The sequence below is a fragment of the Corvus moneduloides genome, chromosome 5 (genome assembly GCF_009650955.1).
Source record: "Corvus moneduloides isolate bCorMon1 chromosome 5, bCorMon1.pri, whole genome shotgun sequence".
NCBI classification, from domain to species: Eukaryota; Metazoa; Chordata; class Aves; order Passeriformes; family Corvidae; genus Corvus; species Corvus moneduloides.
The window spans coordinates 59,534,055-59,557,924 of NC_045480.1; the positions used below are offsets into that span (position 1 = coordinate 59,534,055).

The window sequence follows — 23,870 nt, forward strand, 5'->3', positions numbered from 1 at the left end:
GCTCCATATCTCAAATTCCTTATCCTGCTCCTTCCCATGCCTGTGACACCACCTGCCTTCTCTGTGGAGTTGTCTGCTCCGGGGAACAGCCCCATTCAGAGCCCTGGAGTGCAGAGTTCATTTGGTCATGTCCTGCTTCTGGGACAGCGACAGGAACAGGCCGTGGCATTGTTTACTAATTAAGAAGTGTTTGGACGCTGCTCATCTTTACTTTTCCCTTTTAAAGCATGAATGCAGCTCTTCTACGCTTTTACAGCTGTGGATATTGTGTGTGCATTCCCGTTTTCGAAACAAATGAGCGTTGTGTAAAAATGCCAGGCCAGCATTTTGAACAAGATGAAAAGAGCACATATGGAGTGGGAACATGAGCCTAAATGGAACACTTTAGCAGCTGAACTGTAATCGACAGTGGAATTCATTATTGCTCTATAACGTTATAAGGGGGGAAGTCTACAAATATTTTGAGACAAGTAGCCCCAAAAAAATTCAGAAAAGGAAACCTGAATGACATGACAATCAAATTCTGATAGAGGAAAGTCGTGCTAGAAAAAAAATCTAAAACAACTGGCAAAACCAGCACTTGGGCTGGATGAAGTCCGTGAGGATGTGCAAGTATCAGTATCAAAAAGTATCAAATACTTCATATGAGGACTGAGCTCCAAAGGAGGATATTATACCTTATTAAGCAACTGGTACCAACAAGCCTTCATTCAGTTTTGAAAGGAAAAAAAGCTGTGAACTTTAAATTAGTAACAGGGAACAACCTTCTCTGACTTTGGCTTAATTATGCCTTCCAGCTAGAGGACGATAGTACCAGGCAAAGAAAATGTTAGCACCTGTGGGATATCAGGAGCGAGAATGAGAGAGAGAGAGAGAAAAAACCCAATGCAATTATCACCTGTGTCACCTATCCGTGAGGTGTAACAAGAGCTGGACTGTACCAAATAGCTGTAATGAGCAATTATCTCTGGCACTCCACGGTTCTCCAAACTAATTCAACTGTATTTTTTGTCAGAGCAAATAAATGCTAATGGATAGCATAAATTCTTTATAGTGCCTATTTTAAACAAAAATGAAGTATTACTGTGTGCCAATTTGACCCATTTGTGAAGGGAGACTACTAAAATATGGCAGTGTAAAATCCTTGGAATTCACAGGAGTCCATTAATTTCAAAGGCTGGGGAGGATATTCGTTAATTTCATACTCACAACTTTTTGATGGAACACTCCAGGGAAAAAAAATGGCCACAGAATACAATGTTTTGTAACACTGACAAAGCATACAGCTGCTTCCTAAAATAATTTTTTGGGTAAAGTTTGTGCTGTAAAGAAGTGCCAAAAAGGAATGCCCATCTTTTCAGACATATACATGATTGCCTTAATAAGCATAAAAACTGTTGGCAGTAGAATAAATAAGGTTGGTCTGCATCGTGTGTGGTTGCAGACCAGTCTGTTTATATATGAACTCTTGATGGATGAGAGGAGAGGGAGCATGCAGCCTAGAGGTATCTCACATATGCATAAGACCCCTAAGATCTTTCAAGCCAACCATGATGACACAGTCATAAGCAAAATGGGAGTTAGAAGGAAACTCCCAAACCCTCTATTAAATCCATGACAGGACTAACAGAGGTAAAAGTGCTTAGACAAGGAAAGAAATTATAATTCCTTGGAAGGCTGCTGTTGCTAATGATGTTTTCAACAACACAGCTGTGTGTTGGAAATGGTGGGAGCTGGTATCAATGCTCTGTAACAAATTGTCAGTAAAACTGAAAGTTAACTTCACTCATTCTAACCTGTCTCTCCTTAACATGCAGCCTGGAGACACAATCAGCCACATCAGGATATCATCTTCCATAAAAATCAGAATGGTAATCTGAAAAGAACATAAGGAAGGTAAAATGGAACAAAACATATGATATGCTGGTGTTTGCCTGTTGTACAAAATGACTTGAAGAGGGTATTTGCTGAAACCACGCTTGCAGTGAATGTCAAAGGAAAATAACCCAAGCAAAGATAAATACACAGTTTATGGGCAGGATATTGCTAGAGCTTCACACAGTCAATCTATGTCATAATCTCTTAAAAAAGGCTACAAGAAGGCTGTAAAATTTGATGAGCTTGAGTAGGGAGTGGCAGAAAAGAGGAGATTTTTCTGATGTAAAGGCACTTCAAGCCTTAATTAGTGGTAAAAGGGCAACTCCTTTTATTGCTCATTAGGTAGGTTATTGTCATGCATAAATTAACGGATTATTATTTCTCCTCAGTTTTCCATCTCTTGTATTATATCACAGTTTTGCTGCTTCAGAGTCCGACAATATTTTGAATGGGTGGGTCAGGTTTAGGAAAAGATATGCTTAATAATTGTGGTGGTAGGAACCCACTATGTTGTTTGGATTAATTGGATAAACAGTGTAGAATATCAATTTAGTACTGAATTTACTTTCTTGTTTTATTATTTAAATAGAAGTTGACTCTCTTTATTCTGGGGGGAAAAAGTGTTATTTTTATGTACGTATTTCTGTTTGACTAACTGCTCTTTATAGCTACAACTAGAAAGGAATACATTTTCACTTCACATGACTGAGGCAGGTGGACCACTTTCCCCTAATGGGCCTGTCATGGTAAGACAAATCTAAATTTTAGACCTGGTGGGTTTTTTTGCCAGCTAAAAACCCCCAGGACTAAGATAAACATTTAAATTCTTTTGTGTGCATGTGTTTGAGTGCAAGCAACTCCACACAAAGCATGGGATCTCACTACTTTACAACATTTCAGTGGAATTATAATAGAGAAATTACAATAACTATAAACAAGCATGAAAAATATTATTCTAATTTTAATGCTGAAACAACTATAGGACAAAGTAAACAAACTACTAATGGAAGGCATATCTACTCTTGAAATGCTGCTCCAGTAATCTGAACAGAGATAAGGATTGTTTGTTATTTTTTTAAGGTGGTTTTCTTGTTTGCAATTCTTTTTAAACTGATTTTTGAGTAGCATAGAAACTTCTCAGCTAAGTAATACTAGAAAATAAGTATCATCAGATAATGTTACCTAGAAGGTGGAACACTTGGCTGAAAAAGTGAACGTTCAGGATCAGCTCTCAATAGCCCCTCCTGGTCTGCTGTGATTGCAGGCAAATCATCTGCACTTTTAGGTAGCATCTCATTTGGAGGGGTCACAGTCATTTTCAGACTACTTTCAGAAACTAGACTTACTCACAAGCCTTCATGTCAAGCCCCTTCTCCCCACCCCTTTCTTTACATAATTGTGTTTTCTTATCATCCTTATCTACACGAACAATGATGACAATATCTTGGCCTTTGATCATGAAATTCTGTATTTACTCACTTGAGCTCTGTGGCTGCTGTCAGATGGGTAGCACACATCCTCAGTCTGGTTTCTGAAGCAAACTCTCAAATGGACAGTTATTAAAAAGACCCAAATGTTTGCAAAATTGAATACTACCCAATACACTGCTCTATGAACAGGAGTAATTAAAAATGAGATTTGTAAAGTGCCCATCTATTTCCATACTTGACTTCTGCAGGTCAGTGCATGGGGTCATACAGGAAAAGGTTGATAGTTACACCACCAAGTTATCTTCATCTCAGACATGCAGCGTAGGCTTAACTGTGGGCCCAACAATAACATATTTAATGAATACCAAAGCTCATTGCTTCAAAGGGAGAGGGAACTAACACTCAATTTGCCAAAATACAGAAAAAAAAATAGATTGAATTTACTCCCAAAGAAGATACTTGTGACTAAAATATATACTCCTCCAATCACCTGAGAAAGTCCCACCAAAGCATTCTGAATTACACTACTACATGAAACCATGGAATTATAGCTAAATTATAAATACAAATATAACTATAAGCCTTTTCTGTCTTCTTCATTAATTTCCTAACATTCTTAACTAAAACAATTCAGCATTGAGTGGTCTTCTCAAGGTCTTGCTCTTGCCCCAGACTTGTTCATGAGACTGTATTAGTTTATTGAATCAAGACATAAAGGTGGGTCTGTATCTATTTTACTGAGTATTTCACATGCAGACACAAGTGGGACAGGGGCAGATGAGCAATGCCAGCCTTCTCAGCTGGCAGACCACCACCACCATAGCCAATTTAGGATCAAGCAGCCCATAGGCTGCTCTGTGCATCCTCCCTCTGAGAGCCTGCTCAGCCCCTTCCTAAAGCCCACGGACGTTTCCATGAGGTGGAGGGGGCCCAGTGGCTGGTATAATCATAGAACCATAGAATATGCTGAGTTGGAAGGGACCCATCAGAATCATTGAGTCCAACTCTGGCTCTACACAGGACACCTCAAGAATCCCACCACGTGCCTGAGAGTGTTGTCCAAATGCTTCTTGAGCTCTGTCAGGCTTGGGGCTGTGACCACTTCCCTGGGATGCCTATTCAAGTGCCCGACAACCCTCTGGGTGAAACGCCTTTTCCTGATCTCCAACCGAAACCATCTCTGAGTCAGCTTCATGCCGTTTTCTCAAGTCCTGTCACTGGGTGCCACAGAGATCAGCGTCTGCCCCTCTTCCTCACGAACAATGAAGACTGCAATGAGGTCTCCCCTCAGTCTCCTCCAGGCTGAACAGACCAAGTGACCTCAGCCACTCCTCATACGGCTTCACCTCAAGGCCCTTCACCATCCTCATGGCCCTCCTTTGGATGCTCTCTAATAGTTTAATGCCGTTCTTATATTGTGGCACCCAAAACTGCTCCCAGCACCAGAGATGAGGCCGCCCCAGTGCAGAGCAGAGCGGGACAATCCCCTCTCTTGCCCGGCTGTCGATGCTGTGCCTGATGTCCCCAGCACACAGCTGGCCCACTTGGCTGCCAGGGCACCGCTGACTCACATTCAGCTTTCCCTCAACCAGGACTCCCAGGTCCCTTTGCACAGCGCTGCTTTCCCGTTCCCCAGGCTATACATACATCCGGGGCTGTCCCGCCCCAGGTGTAGAATCCCGCACTTGCCCCTCACGCGGTTGGTGACTGCCCATCTCTAGCTTTGCCGAGGTGTCTCTGCGGAGCAGAGAGCGCTCTCTAGTAGCAGTACCTGCCCGCATTCCCCGCTCGGGGACGCCCGCAGCGCCCCAGCCGGGCTGCCTTGCCCGGGGAGCACCGGCGCGGTCCCAACCCCCCGCCCGGTGCCGCTGCCGCCGCGGGGAGCTCGGAAGGGGCGGGCGCCGGGCTCTGCCCGCCCCGCTCGGGCGTGTCCCGGCGGGGCTGCGGAGAGGGCGGCTCCGCTGAGCTCGGCTCGCCTTTGCCCGCGCCCAGCTGTACGCGGGGGGAGTCGCCGCTCCGTCTTTGTGGCCGCGGCTGCGGAAGGCGGTGGTGCTGCGGTTCGCGGGGAGCCGAGCCCCGGCGCGGCGGTGGCAGCCATGGGGCTGCAGCCGCTGGAGTTCAGTGACTGCTACCTGGACAGCCCCTGGTTCAGGGAGCGAGTGAGAGCGCATGAGGCCGAGCTGGAGAAGACTAATAAGTTTATCAAGGAGTTGCTGAAGGATGGGAAGAACCTGATCGCCGCGACCAAGAGTGAGTGGTGGGGAGCGGGAGGAGCTGCGGGGGCGGCTGCCCGGCGTCGGGAGCTTTCGCCTTTGAGCCGGCGGCGCTCGCCTTTGTGGCACAGAGCTTTGCGCTGGCGTTCTCCAGCCGCTCCCTTGGGTTCCCCATCAGCCGCCTGGAGACGCAGGTCCTCTCCAGCGCTTCTCCTCAGAGTGGAATAAGGGATAATGGCTGTGGCAGCGCCGGGTGGCTCCTGTTGCATCTGCCCGGTTCCTGGGCCGGGCCTGGCTTCTGTGTTCGGCGGTGCTGAGCCTGGAGCCGGCTGCCCTGTGGAATGCGCCGGGAGGACTCGGTCCCAGGTGTTACTGGCGCGCCGCAAGCTGAGCGGCTGTGAATCGCCTACCTGACCATAACCCTGTCGTGTCTGAGAATTTGCAGCCTGTGGAGAGGCTGCTGGAAAATACCTTTGTCAAAAGAAGTGTGGTCAGGAATTACTAGACTTTGTGCTGACAGCGCTGGTTACCAGTTCTATGCCTTTGGCCTCTTAAAACGGGATAGTGTTTTGTTACTTTTGCGTTTACTCGTTGAGTATATACGTAGTATATATAAGTAGTTAACTGTAATGTGTTTTATGTGGGAATCGTGGTTTTTTGCCTCGGATGACCATGTTCATGCATGTTCTTAGTGTAGTATTGTCATAACGTGATTTTTTCCATTAACTTCAATCACAGTTTTGTAGTCGCCTAAATATTTAGCAGGATGATCTGCTATAGCAATTATTCAAATAAAACACTAATACTGTGCTCTGGCACTGTGTTCTCAGAACTGTACAGTACCTCTGGTATGGTAAACTTCTGAAGGCAGGAAACCATGCTGTCAAGATGTTTCCATTAAACTGATAGGGGTTTGGCCAGTGATCAGTGTAGCTGTCTGGATACGGTGAAGTTTTTAGAAACAGAATTAACTCATTTCTGTAAATGAAGAAACCTTGTTTTCTGGTTTTGTCTCTGCTAGAAAATGCCATATCAAATTTCACTTATCTGTAACTGTTATTCTTTGGCCACTTAACATTCAGTTACTGCAAATCATGATCTTAGAGGATTATTCAAAATCTGTGACTTGAAGTGTCTGTATAAATCATCCTAACTTGGAGTGTAACATAAAAAAGTGTCCTAAAATTGGATAAGAACAGTAGAGGGAAATCATTCCACTTCTCTTCCTGGAGCATCTAGACAGTATTTTGGCAACTGTCCCAAACCCTCAGTTGTTCATGTACGGTTATGTATACAAAACTTAATTTGAAAGCATGGAGCTGGCTGTGGTGAGGAAAGCCCTAATTCAAATGAGTGTCCTGTCCACAGCTGTGTGTCCACAACACACCAGAATCTTGTGCTGGTAAATTGGCTTTGTGTGCAGTGCTCAGGGTGCTTTGCTGTGTGTGGTGGAAGCCAGGTGTGCTGGCCAGGGTCACCTGGCCTGAGACTGCTTGATGAAATACAATAGCCCATGAGAAATATTTAGATAAGGTATCTGAGATCCTGCCTGGTATTCAGGTCTAAGTAATGCCTTCCTTTCTGAGATGACAGTCAGAAGGTTTATTTTTGAGTTTAGTTGCTGTACCTTATTCTAACAAACATCTTCAGCATACTTGTTTGGAAAGTACAAACAGGTTAGACCCTTCCTTCCATGTTTCAGTTTTCTGCAGTTATTTCTCCTCTTTAGAGTGAGTGACAGGTTTGCAGCTGAGTTGCCTTCCTCTGGTGCTGGTGAAGGAGTGCCACTATTCAACAGACATTTAAAGATAAATTGAGTCAGAGGAATCACAAGAGGTTAAAACCCACGAAAACACCAGTGGTTAGGGCATTGGTCTTCCTTGTGTTTTCAGAAGAAAATGTTATCATCTAAATTCTTTGAGGAACCTGATTCATTTGCTGTCAGAAAACCAGATGGGATTAGTATTTGTTCCAAAAACCAAGCTTGAGAAGTGGTCTAGACACAATGGTCTATTCATTTCTGTCCAAACTGCATTTTCTGCACAAAGATAGGCTCACTGCAATTTTGAGAATGTGATAGTAAAGCACGGTGTAGTGAGCTTAGATGACTGTCTCTTAGACAACAGTTGCTGACAATTTTTAGAAAATTAGTTTAGTCTTTTGAACAAAAAGTGTCATTTTAATAATAGCTAAAATCTCTATCTTTCTAGAACCTGGTAAAATATGAGATTTGCTTCTGGTGTAATTGATATGTGAGTGTAATAAGCTGCTCTGAGTGGTCTGTAAAATAGAAAATGTAGTAGGTGCACTACTGTTCTTGAATTTGTGGGAAATGTGTAATTTGTGAGACTGCAATAGAGACTGCCAGCATTTCCCTCCCTTAGCAATTTCCTTATTTCACTTGTAAAGCTGACAACAAACGTTATGGGGATTCTTTGGGTGTGAATAACTGATGCAATTGAATAGATCCCACTTCCTGCCTGATAGACAGCCTTGTAAGTGACTTTGATGCTGCCTGCACTGGGTTACATCTTGACAGGTGAAAGCAGATACTGCTACCACTCCCTCTAATTCACAGGAACCATCAGTGTCTTGCAGGGCACAACAGTAACATGATGTGGATCTTCTCATTGGCTCCTTTCCATTTGACTCCTCAGTTGTATGCGATTGTATTTTTCACCTAAAACTCAGAAGAATTTGCTTTTTATTAGTACAAGACTATACTGCTTAAAAAAGAGAAAAAAAATTGCATTTTGAAATTGTTGAATCTCTAGAGTAAAGCATACCGCAAGTGTATCTTTACACTTTAAAGTTTCAGCAGTTTCAAGAATGTGATAGAAAGATAAACAAGAGTGACTCAAAGCTGTCTGTTTCCTGTGTCAGGCTTTGAATCACCAAGTTGTCTAGTTCAAGCTAAATACTGGAAGGATGAATAAACAATAGGTAGCTCTTCCTTTTTTTATGACAATTAAATGTGTTTAAAAGGAGTACAAAACCATTTTTTCCCTACTGTTACTGATCAGTAAATACAAGTGGTATACACATATGCTTTTAAAAATAGAAATTACATATTTCTCATGGGATTCCAGTTCAGTTAAACAAGTTAGGATCAATATAGTTTATAAATAACTTCTGGATGGAGGTAGTTGTGCTTCAGTGAAAGTGAATTTCAAGGTGCCTGATCAGAGAATCCTTATTCTGAATCACTAAAGGAACTTAAGAAGTTTAGTTCTGAGCTCTTAAAAATTTGCAGTGCAATTTGTTGGAAGCTAAAGAATACACTGGATAAATACTATGTATTTATTCTGAATTTTTCTGCCTATGTTGGTCCAACTCTTGTTCTCTTCACAAGAGTGTGAGATTTTGGGGGGTTTTTGAAGATATTTTTGAAGGGTTTTTTTTTTTTGTTTGTTTTGTATACCTCCAGCAGAAGCTGCCACTGCTTATGGGACACCAGGGTAGAGTAGGAAGAGTCAGCAGGAGTATAGGTTTTGGCCCTGGGCATCTCACAGGGGCTTTGCAAAGGATACTTGTGAGTGTGTGCTCACAGCTGTTCCATGTGCCTGAAGGCAGAGCCTCCCCATTCTTGGATTTAGGCTCAAATCCGAGCAGAATTCTGTTTGGGTCAACTTCGGTGACTTTGTAATGGGCTGGTGAAGACAGAAGGTGGATGTTTTTGGTGCAGTGGGCATCCTGGCTAACCACTGCAGCTCAATATATTCAGTGACTGGTTTTTAATGCTATTTTCATTTTGTTTTTACAGAAGAGTTATTTCTTGCACTCTTCCAGACAGGATACAAAACGAGATCCAGATTTATTTAATGCGTAGAAAGAGTTTGTTGGAATATACGGAGTTACTGATGAGTCTTTGTTTTAACAAAGATGGCTGAAGAACCTAACCTGGTCCCAAGCCCCAGTCTGATGTCTGAGTTGTCCAAACCCATATTCTTTTTCTTGGCCAGTTCTCTTAGTGTGTGGTGGTGTTTGACCTTTCAGACATTCGTCTAGGTTAGGTTTTGGCCTTACCTGGTATATTTATTATTAAGAGAATATAAAGGCTGTGATAATCCACATAATAACACCGCATAAAATCCTCTCAGACCACTTGAGCTGTGGTATATTTTTTTCTTAAGCACTTATTGTCCATTTTTTAAAGCTTTCCTTAGTATAATCTGCAGTTATGAAACCATGTGTAATGTGTGCCAGCTTTCAAAGTCTTAGGAATTTTCTGCAACAAAAATGTTCTACTGACATTCCAGTGCACGTCAAAGAAGATAAAACCACTAATATAGAGCTTATTAATAACTCCTAGAGAAGAAATGGACATTCACTAAAGATTTAGGTAGAATCCAAAGGTTGAGTAAAAACTTGATGCCATTCTTACTTGATGGGGAAGGGGGGAATATTGCAAGAGAGTCTTAGCTGAAATTGTGTGCAAAGTTTCCTAAAGCAATTGTGCTTAGTTAGGGCTCTGTATTTGATTAATTTGCCTTGAATTCAGTGAGACCTCTGAAAGAATAAATCTTTACATTTTACATTTAGCATTTTAGAAAGCTAATTTATTTTTCAGTTAGTAACTCAAATCCAAGCTTTATTTCTATTTTAAGGCGTGCTTTAAGTGTGATAACCATAAGCAAATCAATGCTGTATGTGAACACTCTGAGATTTAAATTTGATATATACCCTACTGGGGTCAAGTTAGATAAAAATTACTGCAAAGGCAGTATTGCAAAGGCTACTGAGCTGTATGTACCTTTAAAAAACCCCAACTTTCTGTTGGAAATGTTTCCATTATTGAGCTCATTAGAAATCTAAGGCAAACAGGTCTTTGGGGCCCATCTGATAGAGCTTTCCCTAAAGAAAGAGCTGTTGATAATAATGTAATAGAATGTTGCTTTTCCCTTCCCTTCAAGATAATTGCCACAGCTGGGGCCTAATTAACTATGACAGCACTTTATTTATTTATTTATTTTTTCTTTTCTGCTTGCAGATAAAGTTGCTTCTGTACAAGGACCAGGGAAATGCTTATTCTTAAGAAAGTGCTCTAAAGAACGTTTTGTTTAGCTCCACCCAAAGTAGAGCATTCGTTACTGTGTCAGTGGCTATAAAAAGTGTCAGACTCATTCTGTGGAGGATGCCTGTTTGCCAGCTTGAATCTCGTCTCTTCAGCTTGAATTACTAGTTAGCTCCATTACTGTCTTTGTCCTGTAGATGTTCCACTGTTCATTTTTTTTTTCTGTATTGAAAGCAGAGTGTTGTGCTAGTGAACTTTTGTGATATCAGAAAATATGAAATTTCACGAATTTATATGGATTTTCTCAGTTCTGAAGGAAGTGACAAGCTTGTTAAATGAAGTGATTTTGTCTTCTAATCATTTTAGGAAAATGTGTCATTCTTCAGCTTTAGATAAAATGTGTGAATGGTCATTAAAGAGAGCATCGCTGATAAGTGTAATTGTCAGCCTTCAGGACAAAACTAACAGAAATAAGTTTATAATTTTTAGAGAAGTTGTCTGTAGATCATATTGAGAAGGTTTTTTCCTTGATATTTTTTTAAAGACAAGACTTTAAGAATTATAATTTATATGTAAGTTATATGGAATCTCAGTCTGTCTTAAGGAGGTGTAAAAAAGAGTGGATTTGCCCCACAGGCTGTAAAGTGCCAAGAACTGCTTGCAATTAAGTGAAGAAAAATAGGCCCACTGCTAAGGCTGTAGGTGTATGCTGTTCCTAAAATTATCCTGTGCTTGCCAGCTCTGTATTGCAAAAATGTTGCAAATTTTAGCAAGCTGAGCTTATGACACTGGTAACACTTCTCAAGTCCAGTCTAAAATAACTTGATAACAGTTTTACTGAGGCAGAAGGTCTCTTTCTGCCTGGCACAGATGTTTTTTCAAGGGGGCAGGAAGGAGAGTGCTATGGTGATATTTTTTTGGGACATAACAAACAGGGCTGGGTGCTCTGCCTTTTCTTTAGACAGGGAAACATGTTTGGAATGGCACTGAAGAGCTGCATCCCGGTACTTGTCTCCTCCCTCCCAGCTGTTTTGTAACATGACATAATTAATGTATAAAGTTTACATTGACTGTAGTGCTTTTGTTTTACAATGCCAACTTCAGTCACTACGGCAACACTTAGCACGTTAACCTAAAAACCAGGGGCTTGGCTGTTTTAGAGAGAGAGTTCACAGCATCTTGGCAATATGCTTAATGTTTTGATAGTGTGGGTTGTGGCTTCTTGAGATAATTTTTATGATTTGCTTATGTCTGATGGGGCTTCCTTTTATATCTAATGCCACTTTTCTGAGTTTTGAGACCAGATTTACTGTCGTTCTATGACAGTTGTCCTTAAGATGTTACAGTATGCTCAGTGTTTTGGTTATCCTTTAAAAGTCTTCAGGTTTCTGAGTTGGCTAATTAAGAAACTTGGAGCAGTTGAATGCTTTCTGGAACATCTAATGAATGTAAAATATATGATCAAATAAACTTGGGCACATATTGGCAGAATAGTTTAAGAAACTACTGTTCAGGGAATTTATCATCTCTCTGCTGGTGGTTGCTGCCACCCACTGTAGTTGTCAGTCTTAATCAGCACCCAAAATCTGCCTTGTTGCTACATCAAGCCCATCTTCCTTGCCAAGTTTAAACTCGGCCATCAGTTTTGCAATGAGTTGAAGCAGGCACTTGTGCTCCATCCCAGCAGCTTCTGTGGAGGTTGTTTTCCTCTGGGTGTGACTTTGATAGAGAGAGGGCAGTAATTTATGAAGCCCTATATTATACATCTGGGATAGATGTGTGCCTTCTGTCCAAAGCACGTGTTTTGGTATCTTACTGGGAAATAAGATACCGGAAATGGAAGTCTGTGGCCTGGTTTGCACTGTCCTCTAATTCTTTTTCTAAACAGATATTTTTGGCAATTTGCGACAGACAAGCTCAATGTCATGTTGTTTTTCCATACCTGCTTGTAACTATAGATGGAGCTTCTTGCAGATACCATGTTCTTTTACTCCTTCTGCCCTGTTTTTGTTTCCTCCCTTTGTTGTTCTTTTCCATCCTGTGTGTTTGCTCATCTTTCAGGATAAAAATAGAGAGAAAACATCCAGGCCCTCAGAAGCTATGTGGCCATCACAGGCCAAGGCTAAATCAGAAGTTCCTGTAAATCATTCATGTTAGGCTTGTCCTCTGTGGGAAAGGAGCAGTTTGAGGGGAAAAATAATCTACAAGGATGGAAAATCACAGTGTTATTAAACAGATTGTGGTTTTACTACAGCCCAGACCTTTGAATAAACCTCCTGTTGTTGCCTCTTTGAATGAGAGGACTGGGCAAGTGAAGGTTATTGGCTCGATAGGTAGATCAGAGAGGGGCTTTGTGTCTCAGTAGATCTGGTTGTTACAGCTTCCCTGGGTCCTTGTCAGCTTTTGTGCGTGCACCTGGCTGGTTGGGACTTCATGTCCTTGAAGAGGAAAAACAATGCTTTGTTTAATTTGGCAGGGAATATTGAGTATCCAGGATGAAACTGAGCAGGGCTGTGTACCAGAGCTGGGCCTTGAAGGACATTGTACTGTGTGTGGTGTCCAGGAATAGGTTCTCAGCCACTTTGTTGCTGGTGAATGGCTTTTAGCTTTGAAGCATGTCTGTTTCCTCCATTAGTCTGGTGCATTGGGGCTTAGAAATAATGAATGAATTGATGGTGAGGAGTATGAAGTTTGTCACATGTGAAGTGTTTAAGCCTTAAGAAAAATCAGATTGTGATGTATCAAATCTCAAAAATTGGATTGTTTCCCCAAGCAGAGAGAGAGAGAGAGTATCTTATTTTTGTTAGGTTTAATCTGTGATTTTGTCAGTCATTAGAGTTGCTTGCTTTGAAAAATAATAATATTTGAATGTAGGTATGTTGGAACAAAAAATAATACAAGGAAATTTGTAGCAGTTTTAAGTGAAAATATAATTGCTTAGGATGTGCTTCTTCAAAAGACATCCCACTATCTTACAAGCAGGTGGAGGGAGCATGCTGCCAGGTCACGGAGGACCTGACACAAACTTGTCAAAATATCATTTTGACAGTGGGTCACAGTTCTTGGAAATCCGTTGTGGGGCTGAGCTTGCAGCTTATGTGGATTAACAGACAGCGAGTGCTGCATAGCGTCAGCCTTTGAAACACATGGGTGCTCTGAGAGCAAGGCAGTGTAACTTGTCCATACCTTTTTCTTGTTAAAATATCGGGTTGTAAGCTCTCTCTGTTGGAGAGGCCTGGACTGACTGACAAACTCAGTCACGAGCCAAAGGACTGTTTCTCCAAAGCTTTTGTCTGTTCAACTCCTCAGCCTGCAAGCTTTTCAGGAACAAAGCTGACTTTGTCCTGTCTGCTCTCAAACACTTGCTCTGTGGTAATATTACTGTTCTTTTATTGTGCTTCATTTTATGCTTTCAGTCATTTCAAAATGCACAGTTTCAAATTTCTGTTGTGCCTCTTCCTAGCTGTTCCCTTGTTCCAGGGGATTCAGCATCTTTGCTAAAAAAAAAAAAAAAAAAAATCAAACTACCTGGAATTACTGCCTTTTTTTAAGAGTGTCATGGCTTAACCCCAGCCAACAACCAAGAATCACTCAGCCACTTGCTCACTCCCCCAGCCGGTGGGATCGGGGAGAAAATTGGAAGGGTAAAGCCAGAAAGCTCCTGGGTTGAGATAAACACAGTTCAACTGGGAAAGCAAAAGCCATGCACATAAATGAAGGAAAACAAGGAATTAATTCAGTGTTTCCCATGGGCAGGCAGGTGTTCAGTCATTTCCAGGAGAGCAGGGCCCAATCATATGTAAGGGTTACTTGGGAAGACAAATGCTGTTATTCCAACCATTCCCCCACTTCTTCCTTCTTCACCCTACTTTATATACTGATCATGGCATCATAGGGTCTGGAAATTCCTGCCTATCCAACCTGATTTCCTTTTATGACAAGGTAACACACCTGGCTGATCAAGGGAAGCCAGCTGATGTAATCTTTTTGGATTTCAGTAAAGCTTTGGATACTGTCTCTCACAGGATCCTTCTAGACAAGCTGTATGAACACACCATGCAATGGGTGAGCAGCTGGCTCATGGGTTGGGCACAAAGGGTTGCAGTGGATAGGGTGACATCAGACTGGAGACCTGTCACTAGTGGGGTTCCACAGGGCTCCATCTTTAGCCCTGTGTTCTTTAACGTCTTCATTAACAACTTGGATGCAGGACTGGAAGGGATACTAAGCAAGTTCACAGATGATGCAAAACTGGGAGGAGCTATTGACTCCTTGAAGGCAGGGGGGCCCTTCAGAGAGACCTCGACAAAATAGAGGGGTGGGCAATTACCAACCATATGAAGTTCAGCCAGGGAAAGTGCCGGATTCTGCACCTGGGATGGGGCAACACTGGATGTACAGGCAGACTGGGGATGAGAGGCTGGAGAGCAGCGCTGTGCAAAGGGACCTGGAGGCCCCAGTTGATGGGCACATGAACATGAGCCAGCAGTGCCCTGGCAGCCAGGAGGGCCGGCTGTGTGCTGGGGAGGCATCAGGCACAGCATCACCAGCTGGGCAAGAGAGGGGATTAGGGGATTGTCCCGCTCTGCTCTGCACTGGGGTGGCCTCACCTCCAGTGCTGGGGGTAGTTTTGGGTGCCACAATATAAGAATGGTATTAAACTATTAGAGAGCATCCAAAGGAGGGCCATGAGGATGGTGAAGGGCCTTGAGGTGAAGCCGTATGAGGAGTGGCTGAGGTCACTTGGTCTGTTCAGCTGGAGGAAAGGAGACTGAGGGGAGGCCTCATTGCAGTCTTCAACTTGTTCATGTGAGGCAGAGGAGGAGGAGCAGGCACTGATCTCTTCTATGTGGCGACCAGTGGCAGGACCTGAGGGAATGGCCTGAAGTTGTATCAGTATTTGGTTGGGTATTGGGAGAAAGTTCTTTCCCCAGAGGATGGTTGGGCACTGGAATGGGCTCCCCAGGAAAATGGTCACAGCACCAATACTAACACAGTTCAAGAAGCATTTGGACAATACTCTTGAGCATATGGTGTGACTCTTGGGGATGTCCTGTGCAGGGCCGGGAATTGGACTTAGTGATCCTTGTGGGTCCATTCCAACTCAGCATATTCTGTGTAATATCCCTTCATCAGTTGGAGTCACCTATCTCAGCTGTGTCTCATCCCAATCTCCCATGCACTCCCAGTCTCCTCGCTAGTGTGGTTGTGCGAAAAGTGGAAAAGGCTTTGGCTCTGTGTAAGCCCTGCTCAGCAATAACAAAAACATTCCTGTTACTGTCACTGTGTCCAGGACAAATCCAAAACTCATTCCCATGTTAGCCACTAAGAAGAAAATTTATTCTACCCCAGCCAAAACCAACATAAGAAGTAGAGGAGCTTTATGCTGAAAAGAAATGCTCCTCTCTCCCATGGCTATTTTTGTTTTGTTTCACAAAACACACCTGTGCGTCTTCCAGCACTATTACTGCTTGTCCCATGGGGTTCTGTAGGATTGCACCTCAGGGGGAAGGCTGCCATCCTGAGGGGTAGGGAACAAGCTAGTGAAGCACGGAAATTCATTGTTGCCACCTGTGTCTCTCCTTTCACTGCAGGTTTTTGCAATGGTTTGTGAAGGAGTGGTTCTAAGCTCCAGACATGCAGCTCAAGTTTTTGTGTAGTTAGTATGCTGAACTGAGGAAATGTTTGTGTTGCATCTCTAATCTAATGTCATATGTAGAACTTGGCACTGTATTTGGATGAACTTTGCTGAGGACCTACAGCAAAACTGAAGGAGATTTGAACCTACTGAGCCACGTAGTGTAACTTGCTCTGAGGGTATTGGTGAATAGAAATGCCCTTTGAGAGGGCTGAGATCTGAAAACAAGCAGATTGAAGATCCACGAGAAAGGTTGTGTGTGATTGACCTAACAGAAAATTTTACTGCATGTATACAGATATACATAATATATAGTGTGTGAAGTCCAAGATGCAAAGATTATTTGGAAAATGTAGCTTTGAGACTCAACAGAAATTATTCTTTGCCTTCACTTACCTGGAAATTCAGTTTCCCTTCCTGCCTCTGTTACCCACTTTCATGTATCTGTAATTAGAGTCTGTCTTAAGTATGAATTCCTCTTTATTAATTTACAAAAATATCTTCTATTTTGGTGCAACATAATTTGTATTGCATATAGGGCACTTTTTATTTTTTAGTTGCTGGAAATAGGTTGCTGTCAGTCCTGAGGATCTTCCTATAGTGAACATGGTTCGTATCTGCAAAGTTAGTTCTCTTTTCATATACATGAATAATTTTATGTTATGAACAAAAAACCAAGCTGTGTCTAGAGAAGTGACTTTGTGAGCAGCTTTGGGCAAACTCTTCACCTGTTTATCTCTTTATTTCCATCACTATTTAATCTGTTGCTTCAAATTTGGGATTATTTATCTATTAAGCATTTAATGAATACTGAAATGTCACAGACAAGTGTTGTGTATCAGTCCTTTCTGCATTAGGGGAGACTGCACCCACTGCTCTTTTTCTGAAGTCATTATTTGAATTGAGCAGTAGTTATAAACTGTTTTTATCCTTTTCAAGTAAATTAACTTAATGTAGAATCTGAGAGAAGAATGCTCCATATTCTCCTACAGTCATGTGGTGGACATCTCGGTATGGAGGGCATGGCAGTATGAGCTCAGAAAGCAGCTGTTCTGCCCTTGCCATGCAAATTATTCCAGTGGAAATTTCAGTCAGCAGTTTGGCTTTTCTAAGGTTTATAACATTTCGTCATTCACTTTTTTAATAGAAAGTATCCAGATGTGAAGAAAAACAGGTGTGCCAACCTTGCTATAACACTTCATGGATGTACTGAAGTCCACTTCAGATTGGTAAAGTTATTGAAGTTATTGAAAAGCTTGCTTCATTGAGGAGGTATTTTTTTTTTTCCTCTCATACCTTTTTTTGTTGTTTTTGAAGTGAAAGTGTTTAGAAGGAACCTGGCTTTGATGCCTTCTTGGAAATTAGTTTGGCATAATTACTGTCGATGCATTTAAAAATGGAATTAGGAAGTAAGATGTCAGTGAAGAAAAGCAGCAGTGTTGTTTTGGATGGAGGAAGCAGCTGAACCACACGGGCAATTAATCTGATAGTGCCTCCCCACCACTTCTCTCTGGTACAGAGAAAGGTTTCTTTCAGTGGAACTTAACTGTGTTGGCAAGCAACATGTAACAGAAACAAGTAATCAGAGCCCCTCCTGAAACAAAAGCTTCTGATACCATGAAAATGTCAAATAACTCCCAAAGAATTCTATCCATGTTTATTTCAATTTCAGTATTTTTATAAATAAAGCTTTCCTTTCCTGTACTGATAGCTATGGTTTGCTTGCTTTTAGAATCTTGAAGACTCATGAGCAGATAAAAGGGATTGTATGCTTTTGATGTGTCAGGTTTGATGGCAAAGCCTTGTTAAGAGAATTTAACTGTAAAGAGTGTTGTCTTTTGAATAAGGATGCTGTTCTTGATAGAATTTTATTTTCCTGAAACCCTTTCTTTCATTTTCTATTTTAAATATAGAATATTTCCGTATTTAATAGTGGTCTGGAGGTGATCTCACATATCATGAGGACATTATTGAATGGTCTTATTGGAACATTGCTTCCTAGACACTATTATTAGTGTAGTAGCCAAGAGAGATATGAGCAGCTGCTGAGTTTTGTTCTGAGTGCCTGGATGAGTGTGTTGGGGTGGCATTCCCAGTGACAAGCAGAGACGTGGGGGGATGCCAGGAAGGAATTTGATTGGAAAATAGTTGACATGAGCTCAGTGGTTGGTGATTCTGTTTCCTCTCTCTCTGTTTCCCTTCTGAGAGGTCTGAATAGTGTAATTTTTCAGATGATTCCTGCCATAGTCAGCAGAAATTGCTGCCTTCTTCACCTCATTTGATGTTTTTAGCTGCCTTTCTGGTGAAAATTTATAGAACAAACTCAGGTGACTGTTCTAGTGTGAGTATTAGCAATGAGCAGCAAAGGTCTAATGGGCATAGATTTTAGCACATGCTACCATGGAGATGTGCTCATAGTTCCTAAAAGATTTTGGGATAGAGCTGTAGAACAGGACAACTGAATCAAGGCCTCTTTGAAGTAGGTACCTCTAATTCCTTGCTAGGCTTTGGAAAAGGTATGTTCAGACTGGTGTTGCCAATGTCAGCTGAATTTTTAGTCACAGGAGAACAATTAGAGGGGGAAAAGACATGTCTTTTGTGGCTCTGTAAAACAGTGGATGGAATACACTGATGTCAGTAATTAATAATGTCAGAGGAAGAGAGCATGTCAGCTCTCTTCTGAGGAGGGGTGTGGTGGGCTTTCTTTCTTTCTTGCTTTTTGTAAGACACTGCTTATTCCCAGTTGCTTTGCTTCCAGAGAGGACCCATTATAATGCTCTCTAGTGCAGTTTGCCTCAGCCTTTTCAGATTCTGTAAACTTTTCCAGGGGGAAAAAGAAAAAAATCATACTGTTTTGTATAACATGATAATATTGTTGTGGTAGCATTCATTTATTGCTACCACATTCATTTATTGCTCCTCACATTATTGAGTGAATTTGTTCACTGTTTTCCTTTTCCCTTGTGTTTTCTGTTTGCTTAGACCTGTTGGATTTGGTTTCTGGCAGTCAGTTTTCTCAAATTGGGTTTTGATACTTCACGAATTTCTCGTGGTTTTTGGATCAAAGCCCATGGGAATGTTTTAGTGGTATGTGCAGTGTACGGAGCTGCGAATTCCTTGGTGTCGTAATCAGTTCCATTAATTTTTGTTTGTTTTCTTAAGTTACAATGATGTTTGTCTTTGAGCTGGTTTAATGTTTGTTTTCATTTCAAGAAGATACATAGTTACAGTTGTAAGTGGGTAATGAGTGTGAATAGAGGGAATTGAGAGTTGTTGTTTTGTGTCCCAGCAAAATGAAGCACGTCTGTCTGGCAATGACTAATTCTTCTGCATACTCTTAGTGATACTGGATACTTAGGAATTCAAGTCAAAGGGAAATTCCTTGCTTTGCCCTAAGCTCCTGCAGTGAACAGCTTGGTGTGGTTGGGATTCTTGATAGCGTGAAGCTTCTCATTTAGAGTGGCCACTAGAAAAAAAGTAGGAGGATTTATTTGCAGGAGATGTCACCAGGAGAATTAAAGGTGAGTTTATTTACTTATGATCAGCCAAGTCACAACCCATTTTAAAGTCTTGCTAATGGTTCCCTGTGTTCTATTTGTAGCATTGGGTTTTTTTGTCAGGTAAAGTATGTACACTTTAAAACACAATAATATGAGATTAGTCTTAAAAATAAACAAATCTCTTAACCTATATAGCACTTGGAAATCCTAAGTGTGTAAAGCATTTTAGATGGGAATCTTTCAACATCCTGCACAGTAGGTTGGGCTGTAGTTCTGTTTACAGATGCCTGAAGTGAGAGGCCAAGTGATTAGAGAGGATTGCACATCACGACCTCACTGGAGATGGAGTTAGTTATTAGGAGGCCCTGACATTTAACCTTATTACCCATGCATTGGCATATTTTGTTTTGAAAGACAGCTTGGAGACATTGGGATTGTGCTGTGAATTGTATGAGAGTTTCAGACTGCCCACTGAATTCCCTAACCAGTGATCAGAATTGTTTTGGTGTAGGTTCTTGGAGATTTGAAGATGGTGTGTTGGATTTTAAATGCTCAGTTTTATCGTGCAGTCATGTTAAACGTTCCAGCGAGGTGGTGAATCCATCTGTTTGATTCTTTGGATTTTCTGGAATATGAAGGACATGGGACTGTTCTTGGCTTGGTGCTCTGGTAGAATTGGGAATGTTTTGGCTTGTGCTGGTTGGAAACTTGCCCCAACTCCAGCAGTTGGTTCCAGAACTACATCCAGTCAGACAACAATCTACAGACACTGCAGTAGTCACTGTACAGTGGCTTTGGCTTATCCAAATGTCACCTTGTGCCCAGCAGCCCATTCAGGCTGAGAGCGCAGGTGGCTGTGCCACCCTGTGCCCATGGTGGCAGTGTCCCCTGGCCCAGAGCTGCCTCCCTGCTGCTCCTTGCTGCAGTCTGCCTCACATAGAGCCAGAGCCAGCTGCGCCATTTCAAGCTCACTGCCAGTTTTGCCTCCCTTTTCTCCTTTTCCAGTCAGTGACCCTACCCAACTTAGTCTCTGCCCTTACAGACAGTTACTACTGGCACCAGTCCTAAATTTAGCCCTAAATTTTTCCTTCTGAACCCATCCTTAGTCCTAATTTGGTGATTGCAGCCTTCAACAGATACAAGCCAAGAAAGGAAATTTTCCCTGCCGATGCTAACATCTCTCATCATCTGGCAAACCTCTGCTGAACCCAGCAGTGAGTATTCCTGCTGGCTGCTACCCAGCCCTAAAAGTAATTGACTGAATTTTTCGATCCTTCTCTTTGTCTGTTGACGGTGGTAACTAACAACAACAACAACAAAAAATTATCTGAAAGCTCTGCAAGTGAATCCTAGCTCAAGTCTTGCCCTAACACAAAGCAGGTGGCTCCCACTGAACTGCTATATGAGGCATGAACTAAATCTTACTTGGTTCCGTTGTTTTACATGGATTAATTATGAACAAATGTCTTAGAGTAGTGGGAATCTTTGGAAGCCAGGAGTGAAGATTGTAGAATGTATGTAAAGCAACTGTGGCTTTTGTTTACACCAAAGGGAAAGAAAATGATAAATTGAGAATCAGAAAGGAGTTGAGATTTTTCATGGGCAGCAGTCAGCAAGCCAGCTTAATTGTAAGCTGCCAATAGTCACAAAGTTTTCAATTTTGAAACTATTTTTGTATTAGTAATTTTACTTGCCTTATAAAGCAATTTTAATCTCTGTTACTAATAAGGACAAGAGGATGGTTGTGCATCAGACCGAGAACAAGAAGACTCTTTATGCAGAGCTTCCCATTTGCTGTGGGATTGAGGCATATCAGGGGAAGATTCCCCTCCTCCTTCCCATAACCATAGATGAGAAAGAAAATATGAGTGCTTTTCCTTTCCCTTTGTATCCATATAGCTGACTGTATGTGAACAATTTGTCTCATCTGTCTTGATGGTACTTTGTTTAAAGTTTGAAATACAGAAAGATTAAATAATGATTCTATGTATCTTTCACTGAGAGAAATTAATTTTTTATGGGGAAAACTCTCTTCATTTACTAGGCTGTAATTAGGAAATCACCATCCGTTTTCTGCCCTCATTTCTGTATAATCTGTGCAACTGTGAGCACTGTTCAAAACTTACTGTACTACCTTTGTCTGAGAATCCTACACTGGTTTTTGGCATGTTTTACTTTGTTTTGGTATAAGTTGCTGTGATGTAGAAATAAGGAGGATCAGCTTGCGATACTCATGTTTGGTTTTATTAAGCGTCTGCTACTGCTAACTCTACACTCTAAATAAATTTAAGATCAAATCACTTGTTTTGAAAGAGTGGGCTGTGCTGGAGAAAAGCCATAATGTTTTGCTGTGGATTTTGGCCACAGGAACAGAGAAGTCTTCTCAAAGGAGTGAATCTGGTCTTATTTCTATTTTTCTTTAGAGGTTTCTTTCTCATCAGACTCTCTCTCTCGACATCCCAGGGCATCTCTTCTTTCTCTTGCATCACCCCACAGTTATACAGTACTTTGGTGAGCATTCTTGTGGTTAGTGACATATGTTAGTACAAGTTGTGCTTCCAGCTTTAAATGTGCCTCTAAAGAAGATGAAAAAAGAAGCAAATATTTGACAGTACTGGGGGCCTGTGTTCACCTGGGTGCACGTTTGTATTCAGAGCCTTGCACACACCAGATGCAAAGCTGTGATGGTAGAAGATAGAAGGGTCTTGCTGGAGGTTCCAGTGGAAAAGCTAATGATGCTATGCAGCCCTGGGGCTGGGGTTTGATACTATCTCTTGCTGCCAGTGCAACATCCCAGGTTAACCTTCTAGTAGTGCCAGAGCCTGTCTGTGAGAGACTTTGTCCTGTGCTGAAGCTTTTGGTGTGAAGTCTCAGGCACTGCAACTTCCTCCTCTTGGTTCTCCTGTGCCCTTGCAGAACATTTGCTTTCCCTGCCTGCTCTGCCTCTACCCCTGGAAAATGTAGCTGCCATTTCTATTTAAACAATTGTTTGTGTAATTTCTGTACACAGAAGCAAAGGAGTTGAAGTATTAATTATTGCAGAACTTTTATTGCAAGGTCTCTGAGGAAAGTGGGTATTGCGCTTTTCTTTCTTGCTTACCACTATACTGGACGCTTGCTTAATCTGATGTGCCAGCATGCATCCCCTTGGATAATTTTCCTTGTATTCTTAAAGTTAGACATTCCTGCTTGAAATACTGTCTGAACATGTAATTGCTTTGGATGGGTATTTCTGCAGGAAAATTGTGGTGATATGAGTCATGTTTATGTTGTGTTCCCATGAGCTCCCAGTGGTACTTGTATGTGTGTGTTGCGTCCGGGTATCTGTGCACCATTCACCCATGACAGAAAATGAAGGGAAGAAACACCCACTAACTAGAAAAACTTGTAATTCAGTCCATATACCTTCTTTGATATGCTGTCCCTTCCGAGACAGGGTTCTGATTTGAATTGCAGGATTTAAAGTTGAGGGCAGAATAGCCTGAAGCACTGTGTCAAACTAACACAGAAGCTTTCATAATTGGTACAATTAAAACCAGTATAATTTCTGTAGCCGTCATCATGTAGGAAGAAGACCTCGTTTGTTTGACTGTAAACATTGGAGGCAGTATTTCTTACATATTGTGGGTCACTAAATTCCTCACAGTCCTCGTAGAGGCCTGCTAGACTGAGATAATTTATTATGTGGAGTAATTTATTGGGCAAAACTGTCAGCAGAACTGCAAGCCTCAGCTGAGCTGGGTGAGATTTGTTTTACACCGTGGCCTCCACTAGGCCTTTGGCAAGTGCACCTTTCCTGTATAATGTGAAAGACCTTGTCAAGCTGTCTCTGATAATTAGATTTGACATAGCTAATACCTGAAATACAGGCAGGACAGTCATGTGGCCAAATCATGGCCTGTCAGCAGTGAATGTGTTTGTATTGAGTTGCCTCTGTTGTTTTTGGGAAGGGAGCACTGCAGAAAGAACATCTAGAAAAAAAAAATAACGTGTAGATGCATCGTCCATTCTGTGCTGAAATAAAAGGTTACAGTTTCGCTATGCCAAATGGTTAGTTATATATTTAATTAAAGCATAAGAACTTTCCTTGTTTGATAAGAAGAGATTGGGAAATGTGCAGACATTGTAAAATACTTCCGTTTAATTCTGAGTATCTGATAGTCACAGGATGAGCTTATGTTGTCAATCCTTCCTGGT

At 41.8% G+C, this 23,870-nt stretch overlaps 1 protein-coding gene across 2 annotated transcripts in view; it reads left to right on the forward strand.

Moving 5' to 3' along the window:
• The first annotated feature begins 5,242 nt into the window (after positions 1 to 5,242).
• Positions 5,243 to 23,870, forward strand: part of ARHGAP10 (Rho GTPase activating protein 10) — a 145,350-nt gene continuing 126,722 nt past the window's right edge. For both annotated transcript variants that reach the window (XM_032110384.1, XM_032110385.1), the window contains exon 1: positions 5,243 to 5,558. In XM_032110384.1, coding sequence (XP_031966275.1) covers positions 5,405 to 5,558 — 154 coding nt within the window. In that variant the 5' untranslated portion in view covers positions 5,243 to 5,404. The remainder of the gene's footprint in view (positions 5,559 to 23,870) is intronic.